Source organism: Mesocricetus auratus, unplaced genomic scaffold, assembly GCF_017639785.1.
Source record: "Mesocricetus auratus isolate SY011 unplaced genomic scaffold, BCM_Maur_2.0 Super-Scaffold_100030, whole genome shotgun sequence".
NCBI classification, from domain to species: Eukaryota; Metazoa; Chordata; class Mammalia; order Rodentia; family Cricetidae; genus Mesocricetus; species Mesocricetus auratus.
Genome location: NW_024429211.1, coordinates 5,398,373 through 5,416,423, shown reverse-complemented (window position 1 = coordinate 5,416,423; position 18,051 = coordinate 5,398,373). Strand labels below are relative to the sequence as shown.

Sequence of the window (18,051 nt, the reverse complement as noted above, 5' to 3'; positions counted from 1 at the left end):
TTGTCCTTTACCTCCCTGTTCCTGTGGCCTTGCCCTAAAGGGTGTGTAACTCCCAGCCCTCACCATACGGCACTGTGCCATTGTCTGCCTAGAAATCAACTGCTTTATCCCAGTCCTTAGAGTCACTTCCCCTAGCGTGCCGTGTCACCTGTGTAACGATTTATATATACGTCTCTCCCCCTGTGTTGGCTAAAGAAACTTGACAGGGTACCAGACATCCCTTAAGGGCCATTGACCCATGCCCTGAACCATCTCTGAGATCCTGGAGGTTTGCTGGTGAGATAAGAAAAGGATTGGTGGCGCATGCCTTTAATCCCAGCACTCAGGAGGCAGAGGCAGGTGGATCTTTGTGAGTTTGAGGCCAGCCTGGTCTACAGAGCGAATTCCAGGGCAGCCTCCAAAACAATACATAGAAATCCTTTCTCGAAAAACAAACTAACAAACAAAAAAAACCAAAAAAGGATAATGGTGATCCTGCTGTGAGGTGTTTAACCACTTGATTTTGCTTTTTTGTGAACTTCCTTAATACTTCTGGGATGAAGTGATCTTTCTTCACGATATAACGGGGAAAAAGAAACAGCAGAGGGAGTAAAGCAGCTAATTGTCTTGCCTGGATATGGGTTCCACAGGTAATTGTGATGCACACCTTTGATATCCACTGTTAAAAAAAAACCCTCTCCTTAGCCCCCTTCTGCATAGTATATTTGCCTCTAAGGCTGCAGTCCTTCTGCTAGCAGTAAGAACAAATTCATTTAATCTAAATTTGAACGGAGTCTGTCTTTGGTCTTTCCCGGTGGATGGGAATGCTGCATCAGCCCCCAACCTGCCCGGTTCACTCTCAGCTGCTTGGCCTTACAAAGTTCTTTCCTTTATACCCAACTAGTAGTAAATTCTCTTGCTCTAAGTAGTCCCCTTTCCCTCCACATAACCACTGTCCCCTCTCTGTACTGCAGTGTGTTGGGGAAGTCCTGTTATTTGCCTGTGCATTTGTCAATAAAGTACTGTCTGGCCAATAGAAAACCTAGATAGGAGGGACTAGGAGTTGAGGAGGATTCTGGGAAGGGGAAACACAAGAGAGTCAACATGTGACGCCATGGGGGTAGGATGCCAGGAACTATTCTCCGGTAAGAAACATACTTAGATTAACAATTATGGGGTAATTACTTAAGGCAGAGCTAGCCAGTAAGGGACAAGCAAGGCCAACAGCTTCATAATTAATATAGCCTCCTGTGTGTTTATTTGGGACTAATGCGGATCTAGAACCAGGCTGGCGTGGCAGAGCCCAGGCGACTGGCGGGGGATAAACCAAAGCGGCTAGCAAAAGAAAAAGCTTCTCTTAACACAGTGACATGTATTTATGCATGTGTGTGCGCACATATATATGTGTGTGTATATACATATAAATGTATATATATGTGCACATACATATATGTGCACGCACATACATACATGCATACACATTGCCTCCCTTGATTCCCACAGCAAACAGGGAAGATGTGAGAACTCCGAGTCTAATCACAGGATTCCACAGAGCTCAGCACCTGCACAAGGATTCCCTTTTGCATTCAATATAAAAGTCAAAATTCTCACTAGGCTCTGTATGTCTGTGTACTCTCATGTTTCTGCTCCCTCACTTAGCTCCAAACACACAGGTCTCCCCGATGAACCCAGACCCCTGTGGGCACCTAAACCTGATGCCTGGCATGGCTCGCAGCCTGGAGTCAGGGCTGTCAGAAAGCCGCCTGACTTCCGTCCACAGAGGTGGTAGCTGGGCACTCCCCTTTGTTCTCTGTTCCCCAAGCATGTCTTTGCAGGGATTATTGCACTGGGGACCTGTTGTGTTCCTGGAGTATTCTGAACCCAGCAGAGGCTGGGAGTTGGGGAAGGACAGTGGGTTTCTGAATGCATGACAGGCAGAGCCCCTACCTTTTTAGAACTCAATTCCAGAGGTGTCTTGTTTTGGGGCCATTGGACAGAACAGTCTCCTTTGCTTGGGTCTTCCACAGATCTTGCTTTATTCAGGTTTAATCCCCTGTTGATGCCGGGCAGTTGATGCCCCCAAAACAACACAGAGAAACCCTGTCTCAAAAACAAACAAACAAATCTCCTGTTGACTCCCTCTATCTCTATAGCCTCTCCTGCACTACAAGGTTCTACCTATGACTCTAGGGAGGTTCTCAAGATTTCTTGTGGGCCGCCTTCTCTTCCTACTAGGATGTCAGTGGCACAAAGATGTTTGCTGACCTTGACAGTTTCTCCTTTCATTCCTGCTGCCTACAACAATGCCAGGGCACAATGCCAGTGGTGAAAAGAGGCTTGCTGAACAAGATCCCTGGTTCCAGGGATCTGCCCAGGACCCAGCAGCCTGGTGTCATTAAAAGTTCAGCCTTTTGGATGGCAAGCACAGAGCTGGCCAGGCTATAGCACAGTCTTGCCCATGTCTAGGCAGGCTAGAGTCTAAGAATCTGTCTAGTGGGCAACATCTAAACTCAAAAGTCCTACAAACCCTGGGATCCTGTGTGTGTGTGTGTGTGTGTGTGTGTGTGTGTGTGTGTGTGTGTGTTTGTGTGTAACTTCTGAGAGATGAGGATGAGATGAGCTAAGCCCAACTGGAATTACTGAATTAGGACTGGCGAAGACCATGAGAGAGAAGATTCCAGACTGGTGGGGCAGTGTGACTCACAGAATCTTGGAATGCTAGCATGGAATGTAGACAGGAGGGACACCGTCTGTTCCGAGAAGGGTAAGCAGACCTCTCAGCCTGGGGTGGGCAGGGACGAGAAGAGACAGAGTTAAATCAGCTGGTGCCAGTTCCCCTAGGGCCTCGAGGAGTTAGCGTTTGACTCTGAAAGCAACAGGGGATTCCTAGGAGCTCCAGGGTAAGGACGCAGGATGAAGCACTCAGGTAACTGCTTTGACAGTGTTAACTGGGTGAAGCATGGATATGGGGAGGATGTTAACCAATCTGAAGGCTTTGGGGGGCAGTCCTCGAATACAAGAGACAGCCAAGGGGTGGAGGGATCTGCTAGACGGTGGAACTCCATGGGGTTGGATGATGGAGTTGAAAACAAAGCCATAGGTGTGAAAACCACTCTGCTCATCATTTCCCACTAATCCTTAACTATTGGTCTACTCTAAGAGTCTGGGAAATGCAGACACTTTAGCCCAATGTTGTCGTCTTCCCCCCCTTCCCCCCCCATCATTTTTTTTCACACTTCAAAGCTGAACCTGGTATTGGGGGCGAGGGGTGGGGGTATTTGATAAATGGCACGTTTTTTTTTTTTTTTTTTTTGCGTTAGTTTCCTTATGCTGGATTCAGTGAATAGTCTGGGTTGTGGCAAGAATGAGACCCCTCCTACAGCCGGGGAGGGTGTAAACCAGGGATCACAAAGTGGGGATCTTCCAAAGACAGGGATGGAAGACAAGTGATTTGAGTAAAGCCAGGGCAGGGAACGGTCCGCAGTCACGCGAAGGAAGCACCCAAGGCCAGCAAATGCTGCTGAGGTAGATGACACATTGAACCAAATGTGGGGAGAGAAAGGAGGGGCTAGCCTGTCACAGGAAGAGGTTAAGGTTCTCAAATCTAGACACGGACTGCCCCCAGATTACTTCTTATTTGCCCCCATCCCAGTCTACAAGTATCCCCGTTTCTCATCTCTGCACTTACAAAGAGAGACACATAGAGCTGTGGTGCCTCACTTCATGGATAAGGGGCCCTTGCAGAGCCAACCCCAGCCTCCCAGTGTTCACATACACTGACTCCTCTCTGCCATGCATAGGAAAGGAGCCCTTTCATTACTTTCTCTCAGCTGCCTGCCAGCCCCCTCACTGCCCGGTCTCTTTCTAGATCTCAGAGCTGCCTTAGGGAATCTCAGTCCATGTTCACCAGGCAGGGAAACGGCTCAAATACCTCTCTTTGGATGTACACTGTAATATTCCCTTCTACGAAGAAACAAGAAAGCGATCCCTACTTGGGGAATAAAGAAAACTGATGATGTTTCTAGAATAGGAAAAAATGTCTGCTTCACAAACAAACAAACAAACAAAAAATTACATCTGAAAGTAGGTGTAGGCGGGACAGTCGGGTAGGGATTTTTGTAAAAGGGCAGAAATAGTGACTTCATGGTGAGTTCTTAGGCGCCAACGCCGTCGTAAAAAAAAAAAATAGAATCTGAGAACTGGAAAACTGGTGTGCCTGGGACTCCAGTTTAACTCCCAAGTCTCAGACTCGAGGAGGTGCCTACTCCAGCTCTCCAGACCACCATTTCCTGGTCCAGAATCAAGTCGGGCCCGCTCCAGGCAGAGCGCGCACGAGGCTAGGAGGGGATGGGGCATCCTGCCTCTCTGTCCCGAAGTTTCCCTCTGGTCTCAGCCGCTGCAGAGTGCTTTTACAAAACCTCTGGGCCTGAACTGATGCTTCAGGGAAACGAAAGTAAAGCTCTCTAAAGTTTCCAGCGCGGGCTCTTTTTGTTTCCCCGCTATCCGCCCAATCTGAATCTGGGCGTTGAGCGAGGGCGGGGCGGCAGGAGCCACCACGGCGGAAACCGCCCCAGGCCGCCTGGGTGGGTGGCAGGAGGGGGACTGCGAAGGGGCAGAGTGCCTGGCCCGTCCGCCCTCCCCCCGGCGCCCTCCCGTCCGGCGGGGACAGCAGACCTCGAAGGTTGGACGGGCTCGGCGGGCTGGGCGGGGCGCGGCACGCTGACCTCGGTCTCTGTGCGTCCCGCAGGAGGGGAGCCCGCGCCGCTGTGCCCGGGCGGCGGGCGATGATCACCTAGGAGGCTGGCGCGAGCGGCAGACGAGCCGGGCGGGCGCGGCGACACGCGGCCATGGAGCGGGAGCCCGCGGCGGCGGCAGAGGAGTACGCACCCCCGGGACGGCGGCGGCGGCGGCGTCGACGAAGGCGCTGGGAGGGCAGGACGCGCACGGTGCGCTCCAACCTGCTGCCGCCGCTGGGAACCGAGGACCCGGTGGCCGGAGCCCCCAAGGGGGAGCGCCTACTGATACGAGGCTGCACCCAGCACCTGGCCGACAACCGCCTCAAGACCACCAAGTACACGCTGCTGTCCTTCCTGCCCAAGAACCTTTTCGAGCAGTTCCACCGCCTGGCCAACGTGTACTTCGTCTTCATCGCTCTGCTCAACTTTGTGCCAGCGGTGAACGCCTTCCAGCCCGGCCTGGCGCTGGCCCCGGTTCTCTTCATCCTGGCGGTCACGGCCATCAAGGACCTGTGGGAGGACTATAGCCGCCACCGCTCGGACCATGAAATCAACCACCTGGGTTGCCTTGTCTTCAGCAGGTGAGCCTCACCGGGCCTCTTGGGGTCGAGCACTTCTGGGAAGTTGATGCTGGATGTGAAGTGCATCGGGCCAGGGTGGCCCAAGGAGCAGCCGGGGTCCCTGTGAAGTCATTCAACCCCAAAGGTGTCTCAGCGCTCTAGATCCAGGGGGCCACACGGGGTCCCCTGCCCCAAACTGGCACTCCGATTTAGTCTCTAAGCCAGAACAAACCCATGGTTGGCATCTGGTAGCGCCTAGGCAGCCTCACCCTCAACTGTTCCTAGATGTGATCGCCTGAAGTCCTGGCCTCCGTCCTGGGCCGGCCACCGTGGCCTTTAACATACAGGAATGTACAGCTCGGTCTTAGATAAGTGCTGTCTTGGGACAACAACTTCTGATAGACCTGGCATAGGTCAGATTGAAGGTCAGGGGCACAAATGACAGTCGGTCCACTTATGGGAACTGTGATCAGGCCACAGACTGGGTACCACTTTTTAATCTCCTGGCTCCCTCTTCCTGCCTCCTTGCCTCCTTCCCTCTACTCTCCTTTCTTTCTTTTCTTGTCTGATTCTTCCCCCTTTCTCCAGTGTTTTTGGGACAGGTCTCTCTGTAGCCCGACCTGTTACTGAGCTGGTGATGATCCCTACTTCAGTGCTGGGCTTAAAGCCCTGAACCACCACTCTGGCCAGTTTTCTTACTCTGTATAGCCCTGGCTGTCCTGGAAATCATCCTGTAGACCAGGCTGGCCTCTAACTCAGAGAGCCACCTGCCTCTGCCTCCCTAGCGCTGGGATTAAAGACATGTGTCACCGCCACCAGGCTCTGGCCAGTTTCCTTAATAAGGATTTTGTTTTCAGATGAAAAGAGGCCTCGAGGGACCGGTTTGCTTCTAGGTTGGTGACAGGGAGTTACCTTCCAATGGAAGTCTCCTACTCTTCTGCTCTCAGAACCCTAAGGCTGGGATGTAAACCAGGGGTCCTGGTGCACCTTCCCCCTTTATCCCGACACCTGGACATCCACACAGAGGTAGATCATCTTGGAGCTCTCTGCCCAGTGGCTGGGACACTCCTGAGGAAAGGGATGTTGTAGCCTCCATCTGAAGCTGGCCCACCTTGTTGGTTGGGTCTCCTGGTTGGTTGACATTCTTCCTGTTCTGCTTCTACTAGGCCTGAAGGCACCCTAAGAAGCCCCTGCCTTTCAGCTGCAAATTGTGCCCCATACATATGGGTGATGTTGTGAAACCTGTCTCTTGGGGTAGCTTAGAAGGCAGGGAATCTCTTCCTGTCTACCTGAGCTTTGATGTTTGTCTTTGATAAGGTTCTTGCTGCCTTATTGCCTAGGTCGTCTTGAATCTTTCCGCTGCCTGGGCAGTGGTTGAGGTTCAGACAAGTTAAGTGACTTGCAGCTACTGCAGAGTGGTGCTGGGGCTCGGACAGGTTTCTCCTATTCCTACGCTTGTGCCTCTCAAACTTTTTGTGAGGACCCCTGGGGAGTTTGCTGAAGTGTCAGATCTCAAATGTGTTAGACCAGCAGGGTTGGCATGAGGCCCAGGGGTGAGTACGACACAGCTACGAAGGTGATTCTGATGTGATGGTCCACCTTTGAGTAACGCCCCCCCCCCCCCCCGCTTGCCTGGGAGAGGTGCTCACTGGCCAGTCACCAGACATGGTGACACGGATGCCAAGAGCTGTGGAATTTCCTGAGTCCCGTTCACCAGAAGCCTTCGCAAGGGAGTGGGGAATCTTTTATACAAAAGTGCTCAGTGTCTCCAGCTCCAGGCAGCCATGTGTCTGTCTCCTGCACACATCAAGTTAGGGCTCTAACGGGTCTCTGAGCCTGTGTACATGGATTTCCCATTTCCACCCGGCCTATCACTCCAGTAGCTTTCCCTCTCAGAAATATTTAAGCTTGAGGGGATAGTTTACTTCCAGTTGGCAAAGTGCTGCCCATTAGTCCTTTGGACCTTGACTGGTGGATGAAAAAAACCAAACACGACAGGGATCTAACACTGCAAAACCACAGTCCAGTTTGTTCGCGAGCCTCCAGTACGGCCTCCAGAGTGGCCTGTGATGTTCCCAGTACTCCCTGCCTCTAAGTTAAATTCTTGAATGGTTTCCCCTGGCATGAATAGCTCTTCCACCAGGGAAGACCCCTGGGTCATCAGTGGGTTTGAGAGAGATGAAGGCTGTGTATCGCCTCCCTTTCTGACATTGTCATCATCCCAGTGCAGAAGTTGCCAGCATTATTTATCAGTTCCCTACTGCAAGAAGGGTGGTTAGTCTTATGCTCCGCTTCTCTTCTTAGCTATGGGAAGATAGGTGAGATTCTTCCTTCCCTAGGAGCCCGGGATTGATGTTATCAGGTCCTTGGGGTGAAAGACGCTGGGTTCCATCCAGGGCTGCTCTTAAGCCTCCGAGAGAGGCCCTAGACTGGGCTCCTGGCCCTGGCTTGCAGAGTGATTACCAGGAGACACCTCTTAGAGAAGTCAGGAAAGAGTTTGGGTGTGACCAGAGAGGTGCAGGGGAGGGTGAGGCGCTTCAGATACGGGATGGTGGAGATGTGGGGACATGTGCTGGACAGGGAGTAGATTGATCGGGATTGGATTATAAGGGTTTTGGCTCATGGGTCACTCCCTGCACTGGGAGAGCCCAGGAAGAGACCTGCCATCTCAGACTGGCTAGTGCAGAGAAAAATCACAGGCCACCGGGAAATGTAGAGGTCTGGCCTGTCTTGTGCCCTTTCCAGGTTCCGTTGCTTCAGTTTTACAGTGCAAAGAAGGCATGTATTCAATCAGAGTGGCTTTGTTTGTTTGTTTGAGATGGGTGGTCTCAGTCTGGTGCAAGTATCTGGGACTGTAGGTGGGTGCCAGTATACTGAGTTCAAAGCGTGTGAGCCCTTACCAGGGACCCTGTCCTCAAAGGTGAATTGATGCCATGTGACTGTATGGCCTTTTGTGTGTCTGCTTCCCAGTCACAGGCTCTTGAACTGCTCGCTGTGAGGATACTCTGTAGCACTTGTCATGAGTGCAGCTTCCTAGACAAAGCATTTTAAGCAGCTGTTATCTGCCTACGTTCTGAATACATTTTATCCTCCAGTGAATTGCAGACTCTATTTAGGAAGATCCCCTGAGCCACACTCCCCAGGCTGGGGAAATTTCTGTCTCTAGGCCAGGGGTTGAGAGTCCTAAGCTAGATATCACCACTGTTAAGAGTATGTCCTGGTAGGAGTCCAGGGCAAGGGTCCCCCAGCGCTGTTATAGCTGGTGACAGTTTACAGTAGGAAGTGTGCAGCGGGGATTAACGTGGGTACCAATAACCCGTGCTGGAGGCAGTCACTTATGTGAAGTGTGAAATTAATTGTGTCAAACCCTTGCACATTCTCCTGGGTATTGTAAGTCAACTCCAGATGACTTGCTACCTAATACATTGGAGATGATATGTAAAGCGTTGTTCTTTTGTATTGTTTAAGGCATCGAGGACAAAAAAGGGACACACGGATACGTTTTACTTTTAGTTCAATGTTTGATTAACACCTTGGATGTAGACTCAGCAGGCGTGGAGGGCTGGGTTTGCCATAGTGAGGTGCGGAGAAGCAGCAGAAGGATGCACCTTTTACTATTGACTGGAAGGTGCTCAGTTTATTAAATAGAGGCAGCTGGCTGGGTGGTGGCAGTGCACGCCTTTAATCCCAGCACTCGGGAGGCAGATGCAGGCGGATCTCTGTGAGTTCGAGGCCAACCTGTTCTACAGATCTACGTCTTGGACAGTTAGGGCTGTTATGCAGAGAAACCTTGTCTCAAAAATTACCAACCAGCCTACCAACCAGCCAACCAACCAACCAACCAACCAAACCAACCAAACCAACCAAACCAACCAAACCAACCAAACCAACCAAACCAACCAACCAAACAAAAAGAGGCCACTGAAGAGAGATCAAAGTCAGAAAGAGAGGCTATATCTGACCTTAGGTAGGACCATGTTTATTCACAGAGAAGGGACAGAAATAGCATCCTGTCGCCCATGTGTGCAGATGGCCAAAATGCCTACGGGGGAAGATGGGATGTGGGCCCTTAAGGGGCAGAAATGACTTCTGTGGTCCACAAGGGAAGCTGGGAAGTGTAGTCCTTCAGCAGGAAACTATCATTCCTAACTATGAGAGGATATCAAAAAACTGCAGTACTGGTGTGCCAGCTGTTTTCTGATGAGGAGGGTCTTCTTTGTTGGAGTGGATAGTTCTGGGTTCATTGAAGAGGTTGCTCTCTGGTCATGCAGTTGTGGGAGAGTCTTAACATGACCAACTGGGATGGGTCAGGTGATTGGGGTCCTAATATTCCTGATGGGACTTGGGAAACAATGATTAGAGGACTCTAAGCGGATGATTTGCTTACAGAGTAAAACAGAGATTTCCCAGGAAGGATGAGGGGTGGGGAGGAACAGAGGTGGGAGAAAGTGGGTGTAGAGTTGACTCAGGGTGACAGTGACTGGTCCCATTGCCCCAAAATGAGCTTGCAGAAGAAGTAGGGAGCTACGGAGCATCAAAGAATGAACCAGGACTAAATAGAGGACTAATGTAAAGAATTATTTCTGGCCCAGGGATATAGGGATGAAGGTCTTTTTTAGGCAGAATTTCTCTACAGCATCCAAAAGGTCTATTTCCCAGGAGTGTCATGAATAAATGGATCTGTCGACATTTTGTTTGGGTATGGGACGACGTTCAGTAAGCAAACTATTTAAAAGGCAGTGTAAAAACAAGGTATGAGGCTAATAAGGAGGAAGGCATGATCAAGGGGAGGAGCCAGAGTGGGAGGGAACCAGAGGAATTTCTTCTGGTCCCTGTGTCTCTAGGCCACGTTTCAAACCAGTTAGAATTTGTTGGCCCGGAAGCAGCATTGTTTGAGGAGGGCACGGATCCCATCCTTGGCAGCAGTCAGAACTGGTCCTTTTAAATTTTGGAGTGTCGAAGGCAGCAGCCAGGGGTTGATCTGGTTCTGAAGGATGTTAAGCTGATCCAAACTGGTGAGACAGGCTAATTGATGCAAAGGAGGCTTCAGTTCAGCTGCTTTAGTAACCACGTCCCTACTGGCAAGAAGAAGGATGGGCTGGGTGGACTGTGCCTCGTGTAGGCCACTTTTAGAGGTCATCCAAACTGCGTTTAGGGGTTTGAGGGCATCGATCTTTTGGGAACTGCTTCAAGGCTGACGGAAGGACAGTGAGGGGACCAGCAGTAATGAGGGGAGCAGCAGTCAGAGAGCTTCAGAAGGGGGTCCACTCAAGGGGTTGTGACAAAACTTAACGGCTGTCACAGATATAGAACATAAGGCAGGAGGTAATAGCTGTACATCTTTGTGAGGAATATTCAGATACAAAGTTATATGAGGAAAACGTATGCACCAAAATTTAACATGAGTTGCATTCAGTTGTACAGCTGGCTGGACCATGTACCAGAGCTCTGTAGAAGGAGAAGTTTAACTGTAGTTAGCTGTTTATTTACATTGGACTAAAGGAACAAGCGCCCAGAAGCTTTGTAAACGTCAGCAAATGTCAGCATCCAAGGAATGAATCTGAGCAGAAAGTGTCTATGTGGTATTCCTTGCTTTCATATACGGTGTTTATTTGTCTGAAATATCATCAGACGTCAACAATACCAGCTATTATTTTATGAACAAAACCAGAAAATATTTGATAAATTAATTTTGTGACTCTTTCCTTAAATGACCATATCTAGTATTTGAAAACATGACAATACATACATTTTTAGCATCAAATTGTTACACCTGTATCCCAGTATATTTTACATGTCAGGCTGTGTAAAGAGAATTTAATTCTAAGTTGTATTCCTCCAAAATAAATAATTTTCAATTTCCAGTTTAAAAGCACGCTTCCAGAGATAGTGAGCACCTTCCTTTCTCCTCGAGTTGTTCCTCTAGAACATGCTAGAACATCCTATGTTACTACTCAAGTCAGTAACTGCCATGTCAAGAGTCAATGATTAATTTTACGTTTTCTAAAGCTGACCCTAACAGAACCTTTGAAAAGTCTCTACATTCCCATTCCATATACTCAGCCAACAGATGAAAGATGATAGCAGTCAGTCATGTCAAATCAGTAATAAATGATTTACAGCATAGACTGAATTAACGAGGAAGGCTAAAGCCAACTCTTTTGTTCCTTTTGTCCACGGACAAATTTCTGGGTCACCACATGCTGATGGCATAAGCATATTTCTTACCATCGTTCTATTTAAAAATAGATTGCTTGTTTAGATACACAATTTATAAAGCAAAAATAACAAAATCAACTGAGCTTTAACAAGTATTGGTTTTTGGAATTTTCTAGAAAACATCTACAAGCATCACTGCTAAAGCCTGTGCACTCTTTGAATCATTTATTACTCTACAGATTAAAACCAACTCTCAAAAACACCGCTTGGATAGTCTGAATACCTTTTCAAAACTCTGAGTGTGATGCCCAAGTGTCTGGCATCCTCCTTTAATGAGGGTACATGGATAGTTGGGGTATAGACCCTGAAATTAGCTTCACCTAAGAGCAAGAATCGAATGCCAGGTGAACTACCCTACAGGTCCCTTACTGTTCAGGTGGTAGCTTAGGTACAAGGTTCCCCTGTTCACATCAGCCTCATAGGTCAGTTTGGAAGACACCAAGGACATAGAGATTGCTATTTGCCTCTCTGTAGTTTGAGACATTTAGGATGGGGGTGTAGACTCTGAGGTCCTTCAGTGGACAAGAGAATCCATCCTCCTGTCATGGAAGACTTGAGGAGCAATTCATCTTTAGATAAGGAGGGAGTTTCTTTCCTGGTTTGGCCTACATGGCCAGCGATGGTCAGACCTACACCCCTAGAGCTGGCCAGACTTACAGCTGTTAGGGTTATGCAGTCTAAGGCAGGAAGGGCAACAGACTTCTGGCAAACCGTCTTTCCCATGAATCCTTGTCCTGTGATAAGGCCATCAAGCAATGTACTCTGGTGAGTTGGGGCTCCATCCAAGATAACTTGTGCTGCATCCAAGGGAACTGCTTCAGCCTGGGGCTTTTCTGCCATGCAAGTGTATTGCAAATTTAACCCATTTTACTCAAGCATTTAATCTTTTATAGCCATGTCTTAAAATACATCTGATTTTGAATAGTATTTCACATTAGTCAGACTTTAAATTTGCTTTAAACTTGCTTTGACTTACCTTGTTTCAGGCTTGACTTTGACAACGTATACAGAATACTAAATGATGGGGGATAACAGAAGACTATATGATGGGAATGAAAGTTGGTCTCCTCTCTCCAAGCTCATCTATCCTCCCAGAGTTAGGCATGCTAGTTTTCCGCTGAAGGGTTACACTTTCCAGCTCCCCGTGCAGACTACAGAAGGCATTTCTGGCCCCAGTAGAAGAGTCCACCTTTCATCTTTCCCTGTAGGCATTTTGGCCATCTGCACGTGTGTGTGAAAAGATGCCCCCTCATGGTGAATAAACATGGTCCTATCTAAGGTTGGACTAAGCCTCTCTTTTGTATTCCCATCTCTCTCCAGCTGCCCTGTGAAATCAGGGTAGCACCCTGGAGAGAGTGTTCTCATCTCTTCAGCTGTGGGCAGCAGATATCCATAGACGTACCTAGGGCAGCGGTATCTGGGGTATATACAGTAGATGGGCGCTCCTGCACATGGGACCCCGGCGCTTGAACCCCATCTCTTCCTCTTAATGCTCCCTAACTTATCACATCCCCACACACTGCCTGAGTTAACTCCCCCCCCTCCCCCCCGCTACTGGGGATCATACCAAGTCTCACACATTCTAAGGATTTGTTCTACAACTGAGATATACTTTTGTTTGACTTTGTTTTTAGTCTGTTGCATGACATAGACTTCTCCCTGACTCTTCGGGGTTCCTTATATGGATCTGAGTATACATAGGCTTGGAATGTCTTCCTATCATCATGTGGAAAACACAGTCTGGAATTCTGTCTATCATCATCTGTCTGTCTGTCTGTCTATCATCTATCTGGCTGGCTATCTACCCATCTATCTATCTACCTACCTATCATCTAAATATCTACGTATCTATATATCTACCTATCTATGTGTGTACGTTTATATGCATGTATGTATGTATCTATCATCTATCTGCCTACCATCTCTCTCTCTCTCTCTCTCTCTCTCTCTCTCTCTCTCTATCTCTATCTGTATCTGTATCTCTAACTCTATCTCTATCACTCTGTTCCATTTCCTTTACTCTCGGTAGCATCAGGTTATGCTCGCTGATCTTCATGGTTTGTTGTTTCAGGAGAACTGAGAAGAAGATACTCTTTTTAACCAAAGCCTCCAGTTTTTCTTTCCTTCCACGATGCCCTCACCTGTGTCTTCCATGATGCCCTGACCCGTGTCTGCTTCTCTTCTGCCCTTGGGTGCCATTCTTTCCCGTTCCTGGTGAGCCTGCCTCTTCCTCTCCAGAGCTTTGAGGCCCTGGACCTTCACTCCCCATCCTGCAAACATACCTACAGTAACTTACCTTTTAAAAAGCAGACAACAGTGCTTAGCTTGTGGGGTTTGAGGTAGAACTGGGATTGCATTCTTTTCACTGGGGGGGAAGTAGCTTTGTCTTAAAGGACCTGAGTGAAGCCAAGAATCTCTTGCTTTTTTTTTTTTTTTAATGATAATTAAACTCCTAAGGAGTAGCAAAGCTGTTTACAACTCTAATGCTACTCAGGGAAAAAAGTGTTAACAGCCGAACAAGGGGTGTGGCTCCAAAGCCTCTATGGCCCCTGAAGCTACTGTAATATGTCAAAGTTGTTTTGTCTGTATTCCCAGGCGCCCTTCTTGGTTTTCAGAAACATTTCATCTGTTAATGCTTTTTTTTTTTAAAAAAAGAATCTGACTGTTTTAGTAGATGAAACTACAGCTACAATTGTCATGCTTAAAATTGTCATTAAGTTCTTGCAGTAATTAAACAGCCTAGTCTGAGTTAGAGTATCCACAGGCCTTACAGGTGATTTGGATTTTCAGTTTGTATGTTTGAATCTGACGCACATGAAGTCTGTTGATTGAGGTTAGCCGATACATTTCGAAGTCTCTGCTAATACGTGGATTCCCCTTGGAACCCCTCCCCTATTCATTTCTCTAGTTTTGACCTCAGAATTTGTTTTTGGCAGTTGAGCTGTTTGTGCCCGTGCCTCAGGGACTCCGGCTGCGCGCTGCTGATGACACCTGTGGTTTTCTGAGCACACTTCTGCCTTGACATCTATGAAGTGGCAGGGCTGGTTGCTCTGGACGCTTCCACAGAGCTCCATCAGGCTCAGGTTTAAATTTGCCTTGGCCCAAGCGGCAGTCTTAGGCGGCACCTGCACTTCATTTAGAGATGGACACGTGGTTTTTCCTTGTTGCGGTGTGACAAGGCAATGCTTGGGACCATCCCTGCACCTCCTGAGTTTCTGGAGTGTGGGAATGATGTGATTCTTGCTTCCAGGGAGTCCTACCTATAACTGTAGAAAAAAAAAAGAGAAGTGATCGGTGTTGTGCCTCTGTTGTCTTCCAGTGAGAAACAATTTGCCTGCTAAAGCTTATTAACTTCATGTTGAAATAATTTTAGACTCATAGAGAAGTTATAAAAAATAGTGTAGAATTCTTGTGTACCATCCCTCCCCTTACTCCTCCTCCTCCTTACTCCCCCTCCCTGTCTGCCCCTCCCCACCCCCATGTGGTGCTGAGTATTGAACCCTGGGCTTATTCTATCACTGAGCCTCTTCTTCATGCCCCTTTGTCTACTCCGAGCTAATGATAGTATTTCCCTATTTCTCCACCTTCACTGCAAAGGCCCAAACTGGAAACCAATATTGGTGCCAAGCTATGTATTTGATTTTTTTCTTCCCGGTGTTGGGCACTCCACCAGAAAGCTTTACTTCCAGCTTCAAAAACATTAAACTACATTTTTTTGTCTCAAAGCATTTTTTTTTGTTTTGTTTTTCGAGACAGGGTTTCTCTGTATTGCTTTGGAGGATGTCCTGGATCGCTCTGTAGACCAGGCTGGCCTCAAACTCACAGAGATCCGCCTGCTTCTGCCTCCCGAGTGCTGGGATTAAAGGCGTGCGCCACCAATGCCCGGCCTCTAAGCACTTTTTCTATGGATGCATTAAGGAGTTTGCATCATGCATCCTCTGCTGTGACACTCTGATACCTTGTATTATTGGCAGTGCTTGTTTTGTTGGGTCTCCTGGGCTTTCCTATATCACATCTACAGGCTTCCTTCTTCCTTTCCTAACTCGTCTCTTGTATTTCTTCTTCTTGTTTCCTCATCTTGGCCAGAAGTCCAGGACAATGTTGTATAAGAAATGGCAGGAATCAGCTTCTCCTTGTCTTATTTCTGATCCTCCAGGACATATTGTATTTCACCATTAAGTATGGCTCTCTCTCTCTCTCTCTCTCTCTCTCTCTCTCTCTCTATCCTCTCTCTCTCTCCTCTCTCCCCCCCTCTCTCCTCTCTGTCTCTCCTCTCCTCTCTCTGTGTGTTTTGCTGACATCAGGTTTGGCTTTGTATGTGTTAGGCAGGTGCTGTACCACTGAGGTAGAACTCTAGCTGTGTTTTTTATACATGATATACATGTACAAACACACACACATACACACACTCAGACACACACACACACACTCAGAGGATTAAGCTTAAGGCCTTTTGCACACAATGCATATGCTCCTCTATTGAACTACACCCCTAGCCCCTCCCCCCTTTTCAATATTCATAGTGGGAATATAAGGGAACTTCTGCAACATGGTAAATAGTATGTATAAAACCTGTGTCACACACACACACACACACACACACACACACACACACGGTACTGTGGCACTGTGGTGGGTTTTGGATTTTTCTGTATCTGTTGAGAAGATTATGCAGGCTTGTCATTTATTCAATCAATGTGATTCGTAGGTCAAATTGCAAAAATATTAGCATATAAATGGCCTAGCATAAAATGTCCATCTATATTAATACACTGTCATTCTGCAAGTGCCCAAAATGTTAATACCCTTCTGTATTAAGAATAGTTCATTTCATGAAGTTCATCTCAGCATAGCCCTCTTGGACTGATCCTTGTCCTCAAGTTATGAGGCTTGGTGGGCTGCCTATAATTTCTCAGCTGAGGGTCCATCCACCTGAGACTTCAAGTTGACTGTGTTTGCCCAGCGTGCGCTAAGTGGTGTTAGCCGTTCTGAGGACTCACACTTTTGCAGTGTAGGATGTAGACTTTCCCAAGTGTTTTCTTTATCCACGGGGATAAAGCTCCAATGTCTCCGTCTTCTTCAGCATGACATTTCAGGAAAGAAAAACCATCCCGAGCCATCAGTGACCAACACTTTTGATGTTCTTGCCACAGGCCTGGGCTACAGCAGCTTCCATCTTCTGGCTGCTCATCTCCAACACCAGGCCAGACACACTCTAGAGTCTCCAACTTGGGTCTTAGGAGCTGCAGAAGCTCTGTGTCTATTGGGGCTCTGTCCCAGCCCTGCTTCTCGGCCTGGTGGCCTCTCCAACCCTGACATCCTAGGGAGATGTCATCCCCCACATCACTTGGACTTTCTTCATGGGGAGTTTTAAAAACTGCTCATTCTGGCCGGGTGTTGGTGGCGCACGCCTTTAATCCCAGCACTCGGGAGGCAGAGGCAGGCGGATCTCTGTGAGTTCGAGGCCAGGCTGGACCGACAGCCTCCAAAACAATACAGAGAAACCCTGTCTCGTAAAAACAAAAAAACAAAAAAACAAAACAAAACAAAAAAAAACCCTGCTCATTCTGGGTAAAGGAGTTAAGACTGGGCTGGTTTAACCCACAGAAACAGTTGACCTGAGCAAGGGGGAGCTCTTGGACCCCACATAGATGGCTGTGTGGAAAGCATGGGACTGACCCAGACCCCCGGAATATGGGTGTCAGTGAGGAGGCCTAGGTAATCTATGGGGCCTTGGGTAGTATTTTTCCCTGGCGTACAAATAGACTTTGAGTGCCCATGTCACAATATGGGATGCTCTCTCAGCTGGGACTCTTGGGGGAGGGCCTAGGCCCTGCCCTGGATGAAATGACAGTCACTGGAGATCCACCATGGAGGGCCTCACCCTCCCTGGGGATCGGAGTGGAGATTGGGTGAGGAACTGGGGGACCTGGTGGGGAGGGCAGGGGAGGAGGGGAGGGAGAGGGAGCTGGGATTGACATGTGAAGCAAGATTGTTTCTAACCTACATAAAAATAATAATTATTAAAAAAAGAATAAATAAAACTGCCCATTCAATCTTTTCTCATACCATTCAGATTTTATATTTCTTGAGTAACTTGAGATAGTCCAGGGGTTTGTTCATTGCACTTTTTACTTGTATAGAATTGTTAACGTTTCTTTTTTCTTTTTTCCCCATTTGCTTGATTACGATACATCTTTTAATTTCATGTTTGTTTCTTTAAAATATTTTTCAGAGTGTACAGCGGTGGTACCGCTGTGACATTTTATAGACGTGCATGAGTATACTTTGACCACCCCTGCACCCCCCCCCCGTGTTGGTGTCCATATTGGCTGCATAGTTAACAACCCCCCCGCCCGCCCCGCAGCAGTATACAAAGTTCCTTTTATCCCACAAGCTCAGCAGCTTTTGCTCCCTTTAGCTGATGACACCTATTCTGGTCATAGTGACATGGACTGCCAAAGTATCTTTAACTTGTGTGTTCCTCTGATGACTTATTGGTCATTGGCATTTCTTTTCTTTGAGATGTGACCATTCAGTCCGTCAGTCCTCTCCAG

General features: G+C 48.0%; 1 protein-coding gene across 3 annotated transcripts in view; it reads left to right on the top strand.

Moving 5' to 3' along the window:
• Window positions 1-2,779: 2,779 nt before the first annotated feature.
• Atp10a (ATPase phospholipid transporting 10A (putative)) overlaps window positions 2,780-18,051 on the top strand; it is a 167,028-nt gene continuing 151,756 nt past the window's right edge. Inside the window, exons 1-2 of one of the 3 annotated variants that reach the window (XM_040733264.1) lie at window positions 2,780-2,905; window positions 4,727-5,296. In XM_040733264.1, the coding sequence (XP_040589198.1) occupies window positions 4,827-5,296 (470 nt within the window). In that variant the 5' untranslated portion in view covers window positions 2,780-2,905; window positions 4,727-4,826. Of the gene's footprint in view, window positions 2,906-4,561; window positions 5,297-18,051 lie in introns of those variants that run through there. The other 2 variants (XR_005871895.1, XM_005082590.4) reach the window with 2 other exon arrangements.